The 21,500-nt window shown below is 45.5% G+C and overlaps 1 protein-coding gene across 2 annotated transcripts in view; it reads right to left on the bottom strand.

Moving 5' to 3' along the window:
• The window catches only part of CACNA2D2 (calcium voltage-gated channel auxiliary subunit alpha2delta 2), a 210,598-nt gene extending 192,351 nt beyond the window's left edge, over window positions 1–18,247 (bottom strand). For both annotated transcript variants that reach the window (XM_068201629.1, XM_068201630.1), the window contains exon 1: window positions 17,904–18,247. In XM_068201629.1, the coding sequence (XP_068057730.1) occupies window positions 17,904–18,028 (125 nt within the window). In that variant the 5' untranslated portion in view covers window positions 18,029–18,247. The remainder of the gene's footprint in view (window positions 1–17,903) is intronic.
• Between the last annotated feature and the right edge of the window lie 3,253 nt (window positions 18,248–21,500).

Genomic DNA, 21,500 nt, shown 5'->3' with positions numbered 1-21,500 from the left:
GGTCACAGCAGCCCTTATTCAGGATTAGGGCACGTTCCATGCTTCAGGTCACCCAAGCAGTTGCAGAGACTTCCATGCACATGTCTGAGGCTACACTGCTGCTCCAGCTGTGTAGCTTCAGAAGAAAATGATAATTGCCTGGAAAGACAGGAGACAGGCTGTGCTTGGCCCGCATCCTCCCACACTTATCCACACATCAGATGGCAGCCTGAGAGTCCTGGTCTTCTGTATAGAAACTGGAGACACTCACAGAGAAACCACCAGTCCAAGCCATGCACTGCCAGCCTGTGGCCAGCACCAGGGACATGCCACAGCAGCTCAGCCCAAGGTCACTCTGTCCCTTGGGGGCTCTGGGTACATGGGACAGACCCCTCACGGGCTGCAGTGACACCTCCTCATGGCTAACCTAGGGGTGGGCAAGGCAGTTACACAAACCACTAATGAGTACAAGCCCCATTGCAAGGCACTTCTCACAAAAGCACTGTGAAAAGAGAAGCAAGAGGAATGAAAATTAGTTTTCTGCTTGAGGACATTTTTTCCTTAAAAGAAGCCTTAGGAGAGTGCTTGTTTGGTTGTGAACAGAAGAGGATGTTAGGAAAAAAAAACAAAACAAAACAGGAGAATTGGTCCTTTTCTTTTGCTGCCTTCCTGGCCCCACAAATAAGAGAGAGTCACAGAAAAATAAAAGCACAAGAGGAAGAACTACTTGCTAAGTGGATCTACTGCCCCAAAGCTTATTGGGTTCTACACAGAGTGAGTTCTGAACAAGTGTCTATACTTCACGCAGTGTGTTCAGCCAAGAATGCTTCACCCTGATTCATAGGCTTTGGTTCAGTGCCCAAATATTGCTATTTAATAAGGTTATTAATTACTGTGTTGTCTAATTTTTGCTGTGCAGGAACTTCTTATAATTGGCTTATTCCTTCAAGATGCTTAATCCTTTAACTATTATAGCATGTGTCAGTGCACACACGGGCACATGTGTGTGTGCAGGATATGCCCCCTCCGAGCTCTCTTACATACCTAGGCTGCAAAAAACCCACGTGAGCAAATATTTACCCATCAAGGAAAAACAAGTTGCATTTTTATTTTTCCCCTGAAGATAAAACTTAGAGAGAACACCTGTTTCCTTCCAAATAACTTACTGACCGTGCTTCCAGACATTATCAAGCTTCTCACATTGTCATTTTATGACTGTGTTTTAATTTAAAGTATGTGCCCAGGTGTTTATATAAAGGAAGGGTGGGAAAAATTGCCTTCTGGACTAGTCTTTTCTTAATATTTATCAATACATTACTCACCTCTACCATCTGGTCTTCCCTGTAATAAGAAAGCATCTTTGACATTATTATAGAGAGGAAGGACAGGACAAATGAATATCAGAACTATATCCTAAGGAAAAATCTTTTCAGAGACATGAAAGGGGTAGTTTGTCTACACTCACCTCTTTCATGACTTTTTTTTTTGTTCTTCTCAATTCAAACACTAACATTCTGTGTCTGTTCCTGTGTCCTATCTTCTGCTTTATCTTTTCAAATTTTTACAGCAGGGTATGTCTTGCAAAAAACTGCACCTAAAAAAATCCCCAAGTGCTAAACCCCCTACCAGATCCATCTTGATCCCAGTATTACATCCATCAAGTATTAAAATATAATAAAAAGGGTAACTGTGGAGTTTTCTCAATCTATGGCATAGCATAGATAATACTGAGTGAAGAGAAAATAAGTCTATGGGGAAAATTACACCAAAAAAATTGTGTTTCATTAACAGCTCTTGAGCATGAATATTTTGTAGGTATCTGTGAGAAAACCAACAGTAACCACCAACATGTCACCAGTGACATTTAGGACAACAGGAAAATTATTCCTTAAATATGATTTGTCAAACAAAAACCAGAAGCATTACCCATTTGAGGTCTAACTCCACCTGAGAACAGAACAGGCAGTAGCTGTTCAGTCAGTCACAGATATGCAGGATGGCAGGGGTTTCAGGAACTCCTCTTCCACCACTAACTTGCACTAAGACATCTAAATACCTGAACCCTCTGCATGAAGTGTCCTCTAATATGTTCTTTAAATTCTCTGCTGAAGGTGAACCCAAGATCCCCACAGTACCTCTTCCCAGTTCCATTTTTCAGCACATGGTACAAAAGTTCCCTTTTTATTCACCCTAAATCTCAATTTCCTCTTTCCACATATCCCACCTACAGCTGACACTGAAAAAATCTTACAAGCAGCTCCTAAGAACTGGAAGATCATGATTCTGTTGCATCCTTTAGAGTAGTAAAAGAAATAGAAAGGCAAACTCAGCTTTTCACAGCTTTCTCTATTTTGCACTGTTTTCTAAAACATTCCTTCTTTTTGTTGCCCTTCTCTGGATTCTCTACAGTGTGCCTGTATCTCCAAAGGCTCATGCCAAAAAAGTGAGGTCAGGTACTCTAACAGAAGGCAAACCCAGTGCTGTATGAGGAAGAAGACATCACCTCCCCAGTCTTGTCCAAGAACCTACTGAACATTGAAGAATAAATGTGCCCTTCTGCTATGACAGCACTTGGCTGACTCAAAGTGATCCACAATAACTCTTGAGATCTTTTTTGCCACGCTGCTACCCAGACGGGTGTTCTTTATTCTGTATTTGTACATTTCATTTCTCCCTCATAAGTGCAGCACTTTGCATTTGTTTTCACTGAATTTCATTTTGCTGATATCCAGCTTGCCGTTCAATTTTTCTAGATCATTTTGAATTCTGGTAATGCCTTTCAAAGTACATCCAACCCCTCCTAGCTCAGTGTCGCCTGCAAATTTTATAAGCATATTTCCCATTCCATTGCTTAAGTTATTAATGAAACTATTGAATAAAAGCAGGTCCAGGGCAGATCCCTGCAGGACCCCACTGGAAGTGCCCTCCCAGTATGACAAAGAGCCACGATAACTATTCTTTGAGAGCTGCGTGTCCAATCAAAATATCTTGAATTTCAAACTTTACAAAAAGCTGATTTGGAGTATTTGATATGCAAAGGAGCTGGAGGCCAAAGGATAATGCAGTGAATAATTTAAAGCCTAGGAGTAGATTTGAGGAAAATCTCAGTCTGTTGGTAGATGATTTGCCCACAGACAGAGGAAGAAGCCACTGAATGTGTGAGCTGGTACATTGGTACATTGCTGGTACACAGCAAAGCAAGCACAGCAGGTATTTTTTGCAGACCACAGGGCAGAGGATAGCCTTTTTCCAAACGGCCTTTCCAGCCTTGAACCCAGTACCCAACTTCAGGACCATGACAAAGAAAGTAAGCCACAGGCAATGGCTATCAGCACTGGAGCAACACTGGTGACACCAGCAGTATCCTACCCAAAACAAATAACTGTTTTTTTCAGAGCCCAAGCTAACACAATGCCTTAGCCTCCCTGCTTTTTTGAAAACTCTGCTCTCAGTTTACATCTGGGAGCTCTGTTTCCATGGCACACTTGCTGATGCACATCAGGAGCAAGAGCAGCCCATGGCTTCTTTGCACCATATTTGCACTCTCGTCGTGCAGGATTAGAACTGGGCTCCTTATCTCAAAGCCTGTCACAAATCTAGACTTGAAACACAATGAATTAATAAATAAGTGAATAGGTGTCAGTTTTATGGAGCACACTACCTGCATAAATTTCACCCAATACAGCCACTTGTCATTTTCAGCACCCCTTGAGACCCCAATGGCTGATAACTCTTGCATGTCACTTTGCAACCCATTATACAGATGAAGCTTTATGATAAAACCTCCCTCCTCTCTGACTCCTGTTTTACAGATGCAATCTGAGTGGAGGCTGAAGAGATCCCATCCCCCATGGCAAAGATAAGGTTACAGAGGGTAGGTCTTAGTAAGGATTTTGCAAGCTGCATGAATTATTAAAGTCCTTTATGATATAATGACAGACATATCAGGTTATTTGTTTATTCTGTGTATAATTCATGACTCTCTTGGGAACTCGACAGAAGTAAGATCGCTTGTTGCATCTTCTTGTTCATTCCAGTAAATCCTCATCACCAGATGGAAGGCTGAACCACCCCTGAAGACAAAACAGCCACAACTAACAGGGCCTGTACCTGGGGCTGGAGATGGGAGAGCTTTTTAAACACAGCCTAGAGAAACAGTGAAGCTGTCATTTGAGTATGTCAGGCTGGATGGCTGAAAGATGACAGTGCAGGCAGTGCTTCGTTATCATGCCATCAGAACACTGCCCACTAAAGCACATGCAAACAACCTTATGATTACATGCTATGAGTTGCCCTGTGCTCCTCCATCACTGCTGAGCAACAGCAGGACCATCCAAGCTGATGCAGACTTTTATAAGACTTCAGAATAGTTCACAACTACCACCTCCTGGCTACTCAAATAGTGTGATACTGGACAAAGAAAACAATTCCCCTTGTTTGGGTCATTTTTGTAGAGTCTGGTCAAGATACTGGACAAAGTATGATAAAGAGGTGCCACATCTTGATGGCTGGAACTGAGTTTTGAATACATACATTGTAGTCATCTCTCATTTGCTAAGCATGCTGCTCAAAGGGTGAGGGAGATATGATGCTGCAGCAGGAAAACAGGAAATTAAGGATTGACTGGAGCCCCTGGCAAGAAAGAGCTTCCCAACACTCAAGACTCTCCACCTGGTGATGCTCCTACTGTCAGGAAGAGTCACGCTACTATGGAGAGCTGCAGCAAAACAAAGGTGGCCAAACTGCCACCAGCACAATATAAACTCTTACCAGCCACCTGACACTAGAGGACTGCTTTCAGCATCCACCCTGTCCATGGCAGATTTCAACTGATCAGAAACAAACCAGGCACAAATAATCAATCTGATCACTTAAAGACAAGCCAGGAGTTTGCTGGAGGACTACTGACTAGTCAGAATTCTGCTGAATTTGTGTCAACAGCTTCCCTCCTTACCAAGAAAAGATGTCATTAAACTCTGCCACAAAGACCTCCTGCTACCAGAAGCTATTTAGGAGCATCCATTGTCATTGCTTCAGCCTCAAACCATGTCAGTCCAAGTCTCCTGGGGTTTTTGGAGTAGCCTCTCACAGCACCATATATAACATTCTGCAAGGGTTTCTGGGCATCACTGTCACTCGATGTCTATCTAGTTAAACCCCCCACCTTAAACAAGCCCTCTCCACACCATCCCCCTACCTGAGAGTCCCTGGCTCCTAAGAGAGCATTGTAATCATTGTTATTATAAAGCACTTAGCGATGCTCGTTTATTGCATCTCTCACCAGCCAAACACCCAGAACCCTGTTATTTCAAATGCAGTTGCCTTCATTTGTAGAAGCTCTTCATTGTATTAGTCCTTTTAGGAATAAAAGAAAAAAGGGGTGGGGGTGGAGAGCATTAAAAAAAAAAATAGCAGTTTACTGCATTTTATACCATTACCTCACTACTTTGTGATACACATCTAAAAGCAGTTTGTAAGACCTTTCCTGCTGTAAGGTGGCATCCAGACAAGCTCTGAAGCAGACAGAGTGGATGCATGAAACCCAGTTCAGTTTTGTCCCAGTACTGCTGCATCACCCAGAGCATAAAAGCAACAGGGATGAAGCTGCCAGCTTTCACAGGTCACCTCCTCTCTCCTTCTCCCCATCCAACTGGGACAAAGACTGCTCCCTCCACAGGGAAAAAAAACCATCTACATATCACTCTGAAAAGTAATACAAGTTCTGTTCGTCTGAAAAGGATACAAATCTGCATAAATGGACGTGCCTGAACCCTACTGGAAATGCTCAGAAGGTGCTACAGGATTTGCTGTGCATGGAAAGGATGCTGATCTGTCAGGCTCAGTTTCCCCATCTCCAGCCACAGCCAGCTTTCCACACTGAAAAGAATTCACCTCCTGTCCTGGAGGACCCCATAAAAGGAAGATCAACAGTAAACTGTCAAATCCTCCTAATATGTCCAACAATAATATTTTCCATCTTTTTCAGGAGGGGAGAATGTATCTACCAAGGTGAAGCAGTAGTCTCAAACCCAGACAGACCTTTGGGAGGAGAGTCAAAACTGCAACTCATCTCCTGATGCTAACTTTGATGTCTGCCCTTGGAAGACAGCACTGGAACACCAAAGCAAGAAACTCACACACCTATGGGTACCCCAGAGCAGGTTTGCTCCCAGCCCTCACACTCATTATGCTCACATGTAACTAGAATTGAGGATTATGCAATAATTCTCTTTTCTGCTTTTCTACATGAGCATCAACAATAAATTCAAAAACTCGTGACATCCCAACACCCCATGAATAGAATGTCTTGGACACTTTCCTGTAAGAGAGAAAAATCCCAGTCTCTAATATAGTCCTATCAATGGGGCCCGTGACATCACCAGCCCCTTTCTGTTTAGAATAATGACTTCTTCCACACGCCAAAAGATTTGAAATTACCTGTGAAATATATTTCCCTAGGCACAGGCTCAAGAAGCATGTAAATTACCCAGCTTAATGGCCTCCAGAATTTCTCTCCAAGACACACATAGAGAACAGGAAATGTTCAGATGATATCTCAGGTACTGACCAAGGGGTTAAATGTGGTCAGGAGGTACAGCCCTACAGTTTGCCCAGTAACTGGTCCCACTGGTGAGCACTTGCCACAAGGAGGCAATAAGCATAAGATCCAATTCTAAATGAGTGCCTCATCAGCACAAAAATACAATTTTAAAGAGAGCATTTCTTGGGAAAGGTGCCTATCCATAATTTACATGGTCCAAAGAGCCAACATAGGGCTTATGCAGCAGAAGGCACCCATTTAATTTGGAGAAGTCCAGTGCTGAGCACTCAGCAGCAAAGCCTCTTGCCCTCCGACTGTCCAAGCTTTGATGTTCAGGCATTTGCCAGAGAACAGTGTCCTTCAGAGAAGCTTTTCATCCACAAGGACAGTTCCCATCCTCCCAACACCAAAGAAAGGGACAGACACTTTCCCTGGAGTCCAAAACCTCCCTGCCCCTGTTTTCTGTTCTTGTATCTGAATCTGATGTCTTGTTAGTACATAGTAGAACAAACATTTATCCCACAACTAAGAGCATGGATTCATTTAAAGGAACAGAGGAGGAGGAATTCTGTGATCTGGTTGCATTTTCTGCTCCACCACTGACTTACTGGAGTCCCTGAAGCCTTTGTTTCATCAGCAAAAGGAGCAATAGGGAAATGCAAGTGCTCACAACAAGGAATGGAAGATGGAGAGCAGGACAAGATGCTCACAGTGCAATGGAGAGGGGATGGGAGGGGGGACAGTCCCAAGGCCTCATGAAAGAATTACCTGTCTCCCCAGGGAACAAGCCTGAGGCACAGGCTCTGCTCCTGATGCTCGCCAAGAATGACAGGTTGGTCCCCTTTTAACACACAGTGGACAGAAAGTAGGCCAGAAGGTCAACTGGGGATAAGAAAACACCTGGAAGATCGGCCTGGCAATTGAAAAATGGGCCACATTCCTCAGTGTAAACCTCCTCAGAGCAAAGGTGCAAGACAAGGTCTTTGCTGAGACTCTTTTAAAGTGAGAACCTGCCCTCATTCTCAGCCACAACCATCTTGCTAACCCATATACTGCCAGAAGCTGTGGTATCACAGCAAGATTAACACAGAAGCAATTTTAACAAACAGCAATTTCCAAGCTAATTTCCTCACTCTCAAGCATGCCACTGAGGGCTGAAGTCCGTCTGGACTTCTCACAGCTATCTGTGCTCAGGATTAACTATACATCACTGCCAGTAATGCAAGCACTCTGCTACTCAGAAACTATTAGAAGATAAATATTAAACCTCAATATCATAGCAGTAGGAAAAAAAATGAGGAGGAATGTCATTGTAATAAATACTGTAACCAAGCCAAATGAGGAAGCAAGGTTAGTTTCATGTGGAAAATGAGACACAAAAAATAGAATATACTTGGAACAGTCCTCTCTTTGCTCATGGGATCTGGACTTCTGTGCAATGAACATCACAAACTTCAGAGCAGTTCAACTGCGATTCAGGACTGCAGGTTGGCAGTTGCAGGATGAAACAGGGCTCTGGCCACCAATTCCACCCAGCCCTGAAGCACCAGACCTTGCAGAGCTAGATGAATCCTTCATCTAACATTGGCTGTTACACAGAGAAACTGCAGGTCCACACATTACTTGTGGCCCCAACACAGGCCTCAGCATCTCATTAATGCAGCTGGAGCATCTCACCTGCAGCAGGTCCCATTTCACCACACTGCAATCATTCTGATATTCCTCCATAAGAAGGACAGGAACATTTACTACACCCTTCCTTTCTGCAACTGCTTGGTTTTCTCTGAAAGCAACTTCAGTTACAAGAGCTCTCATGTTATCCAGTGAGATCTGAGAACAACAGGAATGGTACAAACCCAGCAATAAGTAGATTTAATTAAGACTGAAAGTCAAGTATTATGCCAACTGCCATAAAAACACTATTTTTTTCCTTGCAACCTGCTCTTCCACCAGTCAGCTGTGACTCCAGAGAACAGGATGGGGTCTGGCAGCCACTCCCCAGTGGAAAGGTAACTGGCCATGCACTTAGCTGCCTGAGTCCCCAAATAAGTGACATTTATTAAGAGGCCCTTTATGGAATAAAAAAGGCAAGGCTGCTTTCAGCACACATAATCACATTCATAAACTGCACAAACCAGCAGTGCTTTCAGCACAAGGATTCACTTGGAATGGCGTCGAGAGGAGAAGGGCAGAAAAAGAAGGTTCCCAAACAGCAGTGCTGCCACAGGCAATGCTCCATGCAGAGCACCAGCCTTGGGATGCATCCTCACCTCTGGCTTGGTAACACTGCCTGCTCCAGGAAACATGGCCCCAGTGAGGCTGACATGACAAGGGGCAAGAGGGGAAAAGGTAAGGGCAAGTTCAGCACTGACAGTGCTGAAGTGAGACCTCATGTCAAAATGTGGCTGTCAGAGCCCTTTCATACCCAGCTGCCCTGTCCTCATGTCTGGGCAGGGAGCACAGGGAAGCAGGGGGAAAGGGAGGGTGTAAATTCACCTGTGGAAGGAGGCACTTTGCATGAAAAAGAGCCCCAAGCACCTAGCAGACATCTGAGGTGAGACAGAGCTGGTTGGATTTTTCTCTACAGTAAAGACTAGATCACAACAAATAAACATAGCAAGGAGCAAGTGACACAGAAGGGTTCAATTTAGCCTTAAGATGATGGGTAAAAAGGTGGTATTGATGTCAGAAATGCCAACACAACATTTCTGCTGCTGGGTCAAACAGGCGGGCAGGTGCTAAATGGGGTTACTTAGAAACTGAGACCAAAGCATCAGCAGACAGTAGATGTGTTAGCTGCATTTCTTTTCTCCACCTCACCATAAAAATCCCACCAGAAGCAACCACAAGCACCACCATATTTAAAAGTCAAAAAACAAAGGCCTCAAAGTTATCCTGGGCATAATCCCACAAACATCATTACATAAGGGATGAATTTGTCCCAGCATCTTGACAATTTCTTGACGATTCTCAGCTTTTAAACCTACAGCATACAAGACTTGACAACAGCAATTTTTTCCTGCATTGTAACGAGCCTAACATCAGGAATGGCTCAATCAGAAATCCCCCAGCACACAGCCAAGGGGGGGGCATGAGAGCATCCCTACACACACAGAGGGTCCCTTCTGGTCTATGCTCTTTGAAGTGCTGTTATTCTGTAGGAGGGAAAATAATGTCATCAGTTTGGTCACTGATCAACAATTATTAAGACTTTCCAGCCAAAAAAAACCCAGAATAAATAAAAAATAAGAACTGCATGAAGAGAAAAATATTTATTTTTTTTTCATACTCATGTAATCTACCCTCCTTCCCAGAGCAAACAGGGGAGAAGAGGAAAGCAGAGGAGTGCCCACGAAGCTTTGAGGCATGCCTAGCTCACTGTCCTGAAACCCTTTTCAGCTTGCTGGCCTTGAATAATTAAATGCTTTTACTTCCACCCTTTTCTTCCCCTGGTGTGCACAACACACTGCTGCAGAAAGTTAACTTTCACCTGGGCAAGGGGGCATCCCTTTCCCTGCAGAGGTACTGAAAGCACAAGAGTCCACACAATACTTCCCACGCACACTGATCCCAAGAATGTGACACTACAGTGAACACTTACCAGAGATCTCTAATTTACAAGACTACCTCAGACATGAGGAAATGGCACTTCGGCTCCTTCTGGGTCTACTGAGTTTGTTATGGAGCAATAAAAAGACGTTCAACCACTCACAGCCCAGAATCTGACTCAATCTGCAACACCTGATAAAGTTGAACATTAGGTGCTTTGCTTGGCTTAAGTCTGTCTCTATTTTGGTGTTCATATTACAGCTGCCAAAAACCTGCCTGTAAAACCCACTATACGTTAGATATGCAAACAAAGCACTGCATTCATGATCCTCCCTGTTTCATACTGTACAGAAAGTGTTTATTAGTCACAATAGAGAGATATTACATGAAAATTAATAGATGTGAGAATTCAAATAAAAGAATATCTCTGGATCAACAGAAATTACATCACTGAGAGCTTTATATATTTCTGAAGGGTAAGTAGCTTATACAAGGTTAGCTCTGAAAATTATTTAGATATATGCCCTTTGTTTTGCTTTCCTGTTTGGAGAATGAATGTGAACTCAGACTTTAGATATGGGATTCTTCTGGACTGCAGAATATTAAGTGCCCGCTGGAGAAGAAACAGAGCCTGACAGCAAACTGGCAGCTTGGGACAAAAGTTGCAGGACCCAGCTCTGTGCCTCTCTGAGTTAGTTGAGAGGCATTAGTATTTATAAGGAGAATCATATCCTCATTTGTTCCTTTAGTAGAGATGGATACAATACTTTCCCAATTCTTTCCGCCAATTTGACTGTTTAAGGGCTAACTTTGTGCTTGCAAGGCCAAGAGCCTCAGAAGCCCAAAGGCACAGGGCAGGCTCTGTGTACCAACAAATCAGGTGCACAGTGGCAGCCAGACTGAACCTGTGCTGCAGCACTAACTTTTAGCACTGAAATGGTGTTGCAGCAGGGATTGAAGCAAGCCCACGCACTGCTGCCACGACTCCGACTCTTACTGCCTTGCTCTCTGTGTTAGACAACACTGACTTCATGCTCCTGTGGACACACATGTTCCAGGTTATCCTGAGCAAACATCTCTGGTCAACAGCCACGTGCTCTGCACACTTCCAAGTCTCTCAGTTGCTGAATGCCACAGAAAAGCCTGACCACCTCTGGCTTGAGTCTTCTTTTACTGGAACTCCGGTAAGAAAATCTCACCAAAGTGAGTATGTACTTTAACCAAACTACTCCTGCAAACAGCATTTCTACAGATGGGAAGCAGCCAGTATTTTGGTCATGAGATTTTCACCCTGCTCTCTCCTTGTGTCTGTACTCCCCATCCTTTCCACCCCCCACCCTTCCCTGAAGCATAGGCTGCTTTCTAACACTACACTTTTTGCTCCAATGCACAGCGTGATCTAACTAATTCGCACTTCATTGCTCTGTACACCTCATCATTTGCACATGAAAACAGCAGTCTCTCTCTATCCCTCCACTTGCTGCCTATTTCTTCCTCCTCCTCCATCCCCCACCTCCTGTACCACCTCAGAACAACTCCACTACGGAAGCTGCAGTGAAGAGGCTCACATTACCAGGACTCCATTGCTTTTACAAAATTTACTAGTGTGCTGTGAAACCTCATAATTAATTCAAGATAGACAACCTTTGTCAGGTAAATTAACGTGCCTTTGTACTGCATCACTCCGGGTTTTCTATCACAGTGATACTCACTGTAGGCACAACCCATATTGATTCAGGAATTCCCCAAGTGTCACTGTGGGAAAGGGTAGAACAGTTTTCACACCAGCAGAAGCCAAGGATACCCAAAGTCTACCCAGGGCTTCAGGGGATTCATAACAGAAACCCACTGGTGCAGACGTAGCTCCAGCCTCGTCCATAGAAAGCACAGCTCCATCCCCACTCTTCAAGGACAACGAAAGAAGGAACAAGGTCGAGGGAGGCAAGAGCCATTCTTATTATAGAAATCCTTTTCATTGCAAGAACTTCAGGGATTTTGACACACACCAGAGCTAAAAATCATGTTGCATCCTGTATTTATTGTGTTTAACTCTACGCACAATCAGCGGTGTCGCTGCACAAAGAGATAGGCAAACTCAACTGCTGTTTTGACAACTGTGCCCAAGGCTTTACCATCATTATTGACCTAGATGGCTTATATGGCATTTAGCACCCAATCTGATTGCTGTCAGCAATTATCTCCTCTGGAGTTCTCAGTCCCAACTAGACGTGCGGGAGGAGAATTGATCCTGGTTCTCCTGAAAGGCAGTCTCACAGCCTTGGGAGAAGCTGTGCTGTACAACAGCTCCTGCCCCGTCCACCACCAGACTGAGCAGCAGCATCCGAGGAGGTGGCACGGTAGCCTAATCACAAGCAAGGATAACGACCTTGTGATGAGTTAATGAATAGATACAGAAACCACAGACCGTGCACCCTTTGTCTGGCCTGACTGCGTTCAGATCCTTGCGTCTCCTGCCCTGCAGCCCTTTCACCCGTCACAAGCTCATCTGGTTAAATATCCCCACCACTCACGCATCAGTCAATTCGAGAAACCATTTGCTTTACAGAGGCAGAATGAATCCTTTGGTCTGCATAACCACCTTTTAGTTCTCATTGTATTTATGACCAAAAGATAATGGCTGAGACAGAATGGGAAGGGCTGTAGGAAAACTGTCAAAGTAATGAAGAAAATCTACATGCATTCTGCAAAAGATCAAATAATTCAACCTAAAGAAAACCATGCCAATAGCTTGTTGACAGAAACTGACTCTCCAGTAACAACAATTTGTACAACCCCATTCCCCATGCAACCCAGCAATAATAAACTCGAGGATGAAGGCTGGATTACAGGAACTGCTCTAAAACAACAAACTAGTACCAACACCCCAGAGAGGAAAAAAAATTTAGCTAACAAAACACATTTTGCTTTCAAGAGGCTCCTAGAAAAGTAAATATCGAAGCGTTCAGATGCGCTCCTTTCTTACTGAATATTTCACTCAAGTATGTTGCTCGGTAATTTTTGACTTTTGCTTTTATTTCATCTCACTTGAGTATTTCATTGGCTGAAAAAAGCATTGTCTGACTGGTACAGCGGGTGCATGTGTTCCACGTTGCAGCGTGCAGATGCTCCAGCACGCGAGCTCTCGAGAGCCGTTCTGGTGGCTTTTGAAGCCAAACACCAGGCAGCTCGTTCAAGGATAGACGTTCAGGTTTCCATTCAGACCCTCCGGAACCACCTTCAGCTTTTCAGGAGCTGTTGCACACACGCACACAAGCACACAAAGCCTCTTTACAACAAAGCTGCTGAACTCTGCCTGTCAAACACCAAGCAGGAGCCCATTTCTACCCTCAGGTCTGTGTGCAGGAGCCTTATTGATTTCAGTGGGAACACACACGCTTTCTCAAGAGAATTTCAATTAACAATTTCTAAATGTTTACAGTTGAAAAACTCAAACTCCTGAAGCCACAATCTTGAAGGGGATGAGTGCAGGCAGGTCACGGTGTTAAGGTGTCACAGGCAAGAAAGCAGCAATGCTCTGCTCTTCCTCTATGTGAGAAAGAAGCACTCAGAAATGGTAACAGGAATGGAGAAATTTGTTTTTAAATAGCAAGAAATATTGCAAATGGCTTTTAAAAAACATTTGTTCCTCTTTGTGAGGCTCTTCTTTTACCTCTGGGAAGTTCAGGGTGCCTCTGCACACCTCAAAAGTGGTTTCTGCCACTAAGCACAGCCTGCACAGGGCTGTTGCAGGGACACTGGGGATTTGTGCCTCCACTGAGTACAAATTGTCACAGAAGCTGCTCAGCCCTCACAGGGACGGAGGGCCAGGATCTGTCAGTCACTCCTGGTGGTAGATTGCCCTCCCAGGGAGCTGTCTCTCTGCTTAGTGGAGCACAGCAGAAGACAAGCAGGGCCATCTCCCAGCTTCTTTGCTCCTTTCCAGACAAGTTCCAATGCCAAGCATCAAAACCATAACTGGAAGAGATTTTCCAACTGTACAGCAGGTGGTCAGTAGAACAAGAGAAGGAGCTTCCCCTAAATGGCATTCTGCAAACTCTAAATGATCCAGTCCTAATAGAGTTATTTATTTCAAGCCCTGCTAGCCCAGATGTGCTATCACTACCAGCATCATTAACCTCATTTGGGGTGAAATGACAAGTACAAATCAAAATCTGCTACAAAGAAGCAACTAATTTGGAAGAGGCAGCCTCAGGCCCACCTTCCAGGGGTGACAGGAAGATATTAAGCCTTACTGCTCTGAGCAGGAGTCTTCACTGCCCACTATCTGACAGGAACAGGGGTAACACCTCCAGTCTGCTGCCCTAAACAACTGGCTACATCTGACAAGTGCTAAACCTGTTGGAAAAGCAGGACTGGACCCTGGACACCACACTGGCACTTTCCCCTGCAGACATACCTTTCTCCTCTGCTGCCTGGTCAGAGATGCCCTGCAGAGCAGTGATGAAGCCAAGCAGACACGCAGCAATTCTGCACACACCTGCTTCCTCACAAGAAGCAAATGGCTCTCCACCCTCTAGCAGATGGCAATTTTCTTTCAAGTCCAAGTGACAAAAAACCTTGCTGGAAAGTGAGGAGGGGGTCTGTTCTGCTCCCCAGTGGCAGCCACATTCCCCAGCACTCATGTGCACGATCTCCACTGACATGAGGCAATGGCAATCCAGGTACAGGACTTCCCTGACTGACCAGGCTTTCGGTTATCTCATATCAAACTGCTCAGAAATTCAAACAGAGGTTGTTACCATGCTGCCACAGGAATCCCTCTGTGTACTATTTAAAAGAAAAATTAACTGCAACCAACAGCCTTCCTTTCCACAGCCATTAATCCCGTTGCCCACATAGATGCACATTCTTGTACGTGACTGTTCCTAAAAGGAGCCTTGTCAGTCAGTGGCCATCACCTAACACACCCGCCCCAATGGGTTTGTTCCAATCTGGGATTTTGCTTTTTAAATCTCAATGAGAAATTCCCCTTTGGACAACTGGCTGAGCCGAGCTTTCCTTAGCTCAGCATAAGATGATTAAAACCATGCTACCCGGGAGGAGAGAGATAATGTAGAACACCAACGATTTATCAGGGACAAAACCAAGAATCAACACACTGGCAATAATTAATACAATTGTAAACAGAAAAAATAAACCAAAAATGGTCTTTATTTTCTTCCTTCCCCCCCCTTAGGCAAGATATCCTAATCATTCACTCTGCTGCCTGCCAGAATGAAACAGTTCTGGGGCTGCTTAAAAAAGCAGCCTCGTTTTTGGGAGTCCTGTAGTAAAAAATGACTTCAGTGATTTACAGAGAAAACCTCTAAAGACAAACATGTTTCTAATCAATGCTCTGAATCATTCACAAGGGTGCATTGTCCAAAGTAGGAGAAAATTAGCTGGTAATGGGAAGAATTCAGCAGCACATCCCATCAGCTAAACTCAAACTCGCTTCTGGTAAATCTGCCCAAAAAATTAAGTTATATCCAGCCTCTTTAAAATCAGGAAGGGTGCAAACAGGTAACTACTCAGGGGGGAACAGTCAATTACAGGGGATTGTTCAAGCCGTGGAGCCAGTTACCATCGCACTCTTTGCTCCCATTAAGTATTTCCTTCTCAAGAAACAAATAATCACAGCAGCCCTAGGGCAGAGCTCACCAGGCATTTCAGCCCACAGGTTACAGCATTAACCTACTGCCCAGCAATTGTGCATCATCATCAATTATCCATTCATCACTCCTCTCTTCTCTGGGTTCACAGAACAGGTCATGAGGGGAACCAAACAAGGAAGAAGGTATCAGGTCAGGTTGAGGTCTTGAGTCCCTTCTGTGTATCTTCTCCAGATGCAGCCAGACAGCATTAATTCCCACCAGAGGCACACACACAGAATTAGTGGCCTTTTCAGGACTATTCCTCTATATTTGCAAGAAATTATGGATCTTTGCCAATAGCTTCAGGTTTTGCTTATCTTGCCTCTGATAAAGCCTCAGATAAGAAAGCACAGAGCTAACACAATCTATTCTAGCAAACCCCTCCAAATTAAGTGGAATAAAACTGCTTTGGTTAAAAAGCTGGCATGGTTTATTAGACTAACATAGCTCATAGGGTGATGGAATGCAAGCACATTATTTACAACTTACAAGCCTTTTTATGTCTCTCTCAGTAGAAGAACTTTCTTATAAAACTTTCTGCTGCTAGAAAGAAAACACAGCTTTGACTCACAAACCGGTACCCAAAAGAAATTTATTCTATAAATTGATACTGTGTTCTGAACTTAATAAGCGAATGCAACAACTTGCAATCCATGAAAAGCTGCAGAAATATCAAAAACATCCCACAAACTTGAGCTGTGCTTCATCACGTACAGAATCCCCTTTGCTTCTTCAGGCAGTCTCATGGAAGCAGAGATTGTTCATAGAAGAGCAAGGCTGGATGAGGCCATAAGGCTGTGGTACTTGGAGGAAAACTGGCACGTTCCCTTTCCTCTCCTCCCCCTGTAGGTAGACATTTCTCAGGGTCTTATTCTGAAGAATTTCTGTATTTACGTGACAGCAAGAAAAGGGAACCCATCAGCTCCCAAAGGTCAAAGATATTTAAAAATATGAATACATGCCCCAAAAGAATCCAGAAGGAATCTGTCAGAATGGGAAGGATTTCAGAATAAGCAACCATGCCTTTGGTGAAGGCAGATATTAACACAATAAGCTACAGCTCTCCCAAATAAACAACACTGTTTCTTCTGCCGATAAGCCTTCTTTTCAGAAGGCCTGACTACATGCTTGCAAAAACGTACTTTGAGATCAAAGACACTAATCTAAAAGGCTTTCAAAACTACTTCCTATGACATATATATATATAATGTGTTTCTATTCTTAAGCAAATCACAAATGACAAGACAACTGTGACATAAAGCAGTGCACATCCACTGGGGCAGCACGAAGTTAAGGGCAACACTGCTATTATTAACTCTATGTCATTGAAATCTTTTCCCCACCTTCAGAAATGCAGACTGTAAGGACACGGTGTCAGCCTTTACTTTGAACCATCTGGATTTTTTTCAGTTTTGTGTCAACAAACCTCAGCAATTCATAACGGAGATGACAGCCTCTTAAAATACATCTCATCAAGGTTTCCCGTGAATGTGTGGAGAGGGACAGGTTTAGGGTTACCACGGTAGGCAAGAGAGCCATCCCTGTTAGAAAATATTCCCAAACATTAACTTCTAAAGCAATTTCTTCTTCTTCAAAAAAAATCTATTTATATCCTTCCTGCAGCGACTCTCCAGTCCCCCACCCCCTCACCCAAACGAGCCGCTCTCCGACTCTCTTTCAGTAGATTACAGTCAATTTTAGTCGCTCAAGAAGGATGGAGAAGAAGACCCGCCAGCTCGGATAGCCTGTGGAACTATCCAGCTATTATTAGTTTATGCTCCAACTCCGGTGTGCACGGTCGGTTGTGGGTACCATATTGTGTGCTTGAAACGAGGATGGGGGGGGTTGGAAAATAAGTCCTTTTTGGTCTTTCCCCCCTCTCGCCACATTAAGGCTCCAACAGCCGCCCTGCGGACCGGCACCCGCCGGGGAAGTTTGTGCTTTCCAGCAACTTTGGGTCCGTTCCTCAACCCGCCGCTCCGGCGGGGAGCGGGCAGAGACCCCCGCGCCCGCCCGCATCCAGCGCGGCGCCGGCCGCCGGCACCGGCAGCGCCCGCCGCGGCCCCGCCGCCGCCGCCGCCGCTCCCCCGCAGGCCCCGGGGCGGCCCCGCGATGCGCCACCGCGCCGGGCCGAGCCGAGCCGCGGGGCGGGGGGTACCGGCCGGGGCGGCGGCACTTACGTGTGCTGCTGGGGGAAGCTGTAGCCGTGGGCGGCGGGGGCGGCGAGGAGCAGCAGCAGGGCCAGGTGGCCGCAGAGGGCCGGGGCGACGGGCGCCGCGCTGCCGGTCGGAGCCGCCATCGCCATGTTTCCATTAACGGCGCGGCGGGGAAGGGGCAGAGGCGGCCCCGCGGGGCGGCTCCCCCCGCCGCCACTCGTGCGACGAGCGCGGCGGTCCTCGGCAGGGGGGCAGCGCCGCGCCGGCTGCGGGCACCGACCGGCGGCCGCTCGCCCGCTGCCTCTCCGCGGCGGCCGGCACTGAGCACCCGCCGAGCGCTACTTTCCCTCAAATAGGCGGCCCGGCCCGGCCCAGCCTCCTCCCCGCCCGCTCCCTCCCTCCCTCCGGCCCCCCGCGCCGCCCCGGCCCCCACCGCCCCGCCGCCGCAGCGCATGCGCCCGGCTCCGCGCCCCCCCGCCGGTCCCGCCGCCCCCGGGTCCGCACCGGGCTGGGGCGCCCCGGCCGCGCCACCCCGCGCCCCGCCGGGGCTCTGTGCACCCACCCCCGCCTCGTTTGCCCCCGCCCCGGGCACTGCCCCGCCGGCGGGTCCCCCCCGCCCCGAGCAACGAGTGACCTCGCGGCTCCTTCCCATCCTGCGAGCGCCTCTGTCACTGCCATTCCTGCCCGAGTACGGCGTTCCCCTTCGGGGCCACCTCCCGGAGGCACGGCAGCATATGGGAATCTCCAGTTATGTTTAATATAATAATAATAGCAGCTATGATTTTTTTTTTTAAAGCACACTCTGACTTTGGAGAGCGTTCCCGAGCGTGACAGGAGGGCAGACTACAAATTCAAAATAACAGAATTAGTAACTACAGCCCCTAAATTGGCAGGGTTTTCGAGCCAGTCTTTTGAAGGCCTGGATTTTGAAACACTGACTTCTGGATAGCTGCAGCACAATTTCATCTTCCCTAAACTCAAACCCAAGCTGTTCAGCTTCACAGGAACTGACCACTGGCAAGGCAGCGACAGCTGACAAAGGCAGAGGCAGGAACATTGTTCACATGCCCTCCTCCCCAGTTAGCCTAAATCTCGACAATCAGAGACCAGGTAATGTGTAAGTAGAACTACCTTGTCCTGTTTAACTCCAAAAAAGGTGTCATGTTGGCAAGGTTGCCAGATCTGGCCAGATCTTCAAGGAAGAGCCCCACAAATTAGGCATGAGTGCTTTAAAGATGCAAAGGCTTCTTGGTCCTGCCCACAGTAACAGCGCAGCAGTGGCAGGACAGGAGCTCCTGGCAGTCTGGATTGCAGCACAGAGGTTTAAAAGCCTTCCATCTTGGGAAGGGGGAAGGATTTTGATAAGGAGAGATTGCTTCTCTGAAACACTCCCTGCCTTCCTTTTTAGGAGGACTTTTCTTCTGCCGATGGATGGAATTGCCTCTACCCTTTGTTTCTGCTGTGTAAAGGAAACATTCTGGAGGAATGCAGATCCAGACTCATACTCCCAGGCACCCCAGGAGCACTGAGACTGCCATCTAAACTCATGTAGTCACATCCAGGCACACCATGAGTTTCAGAGAAAAGCAGTGAAGGAACATTAAGGATTTGATGCACTGACTCCAGCTCAAGTTGATTCACAGAAACAATTATTTTTTCAAAGAGGTAGAAAAACACTATCATTTTCCCAACTCATGTTGGAACTCAGCAGTAAAACCGACTCCTGAACTAGAAAATAGGACTTGCAAAAACGTCAGACCCTGACCTGATATGTTCAACATAGAAATTAATATGCCCAGTAATTTAATACTTCAATAAATTATTAAGAAATACTTCAGTATTCCCTCTCTAGCTTCTGTACCATGTGCAGACTAGAACTATGTTTGCACACTGTTCAGGACATGCTCTGGTTTTGCATCCTGTATTTCAACTGCACCTGCCACAAAGTTTAATCCAGGTTTGCATGGGCTGCTACAGTCAAAATCACAGTTACTGACCTGTCATCCAGAAGTTTCCAATTTACAACCTCCAAGTGTGTTTCAGCAGTGGTAAGTGGATAATCTCTAGTGTATACATGGGAAACAGAGCGACAATAGAATAAACAGCTTGTCCTTTGCTGGCAGAGTCAGCAGCAGATAGTAAACACTCTGCATTGTGTAGAATTTGGCTTTCCAAACTCTTGAAAGACAAATTCTGTTCTCTGTTACATCCCTACTTTCTTTCCCAGAGGACCTGGGTTAGCATCTGTCTAACAGTTACAATTTAACTCAAGATATGAGCCTACAGGGTCCAGATTTTTGGTTCCCATTCCAACAGGATAGCCAGGGTCTATGAGGCAACATTGTCATTGCCAGATATCCTTTATAATATAGGATTTTTTATATATTATGCAATTTGATCCTCTGTCCCGTAAGAAAAGCTCAGGGAGACAACTGTGTATTGCCACGGCTATCAAGTGCTTTTCCAAATGCCTGGCATCCAGCAGCTGGCTGCTCTACAATTGCAAATACAATTGCTCTACAATTGCAAATACATGGGTATGTATGCAGCAGCCCCAGTGCTGGATGCTCCAGCCTGTTGTGCTGGAGCTATGTGTGTGAACAGAGCAACTCCCTATTGCAGGCACAGCGACCTGACACATTCAGAACAGCAGGAGTGATTTATTTCCTTGAGATATGGCTCTCCAAAATGCTTACAGTTGTTTTGGTTTGATAGCAATAACAATCCTTACAATTGTTTTGTTTGATACCAATAACCTTCAGAGCAGTATTTGGTCTTGTGGTCTTACAGTAGGAGCAGATCTCTAGATGTCAAGCAATTACTTTCAGATGTGGCTGTTTGGGTTTGTTAACAGTAAAGACTTACCTGTAAAGAACAGTCCTGTACTGCTGAGATGGACATTTTGGTTTAGCTCTATGAAGTTGTTTTGCTTTGCTATTTCAAATGTTTTTGACTGTGTAGTACTTACTGCTGCAGTGTCTGCAGTCCATACATGGATGGGTTGGCTGGTAGCAAGCTGGTTGGAAAGAGTCTTAAATCTAAAGGGGCATAATCATGGAATAAGTCAAGATATGTGGCACAAAAAAGTGTTGATTCTCTCCTGTGTGCTGCTAGATTAACCCTGTCACCTCCCAACCAAGCCCCTTTTCCTGAGGCACATATGTATACAGATTTATCAGCAGCTTCCTTTTTCTGCAAATAAAAATGCTGCAAGTTTAATTTCCAAGCTCTGCATAAGGAAGACTCACATCCAGAACTGATATAAAAAATGAATTATAAAGACCTTACATGGCAAAATTTTTCAAAATCAATGCTGTCCCAAAAGGGAGGGAAGCAAATCAGTGGAATCATCTTCCAGCTGGTATTCTGTTGAGAATGACAGGGAAGACAGCATTGCTACGTACATTATCCTCACATTTTCTGCAGCAGGTGCTGCTACACTGTGGCCTGTTTGAAACACTGTCTAACCTGCAGCACCAAGCCACAAATGTGGGCTTGAACATGGAGTTCAAGCCATCTCCAGCAGAGCAGCTTGTGATGTCAATGTAAGTTCTCAGAATCAGCCTAACATTGCACTGAAAGCACCATAATCTGCACAGGACCCGGTGAAATTCCGCACAA

Source organism: Anomalospiza imberbis, chromosome 11 (assembly GCF_031753505.1).
Source record: "Anomalospiza imberbis isolate Cuckoo-Finch-1a 21T00152 chromosome 11, ASM3175350v1, whole genome shotgun sequence".
Classification (NCBI taxonomy): Eukaryota; Metazoa; Chordata; class Aves; order Passeriformes; family Viduidae; genus Anomalospiza; species Anomalospiza imberbis.
The sequence above is the reverse complement of the archived record's forward strand: the minus strand, read 5'-3'. Positions and strand labels throughout refer to the sequence as shown.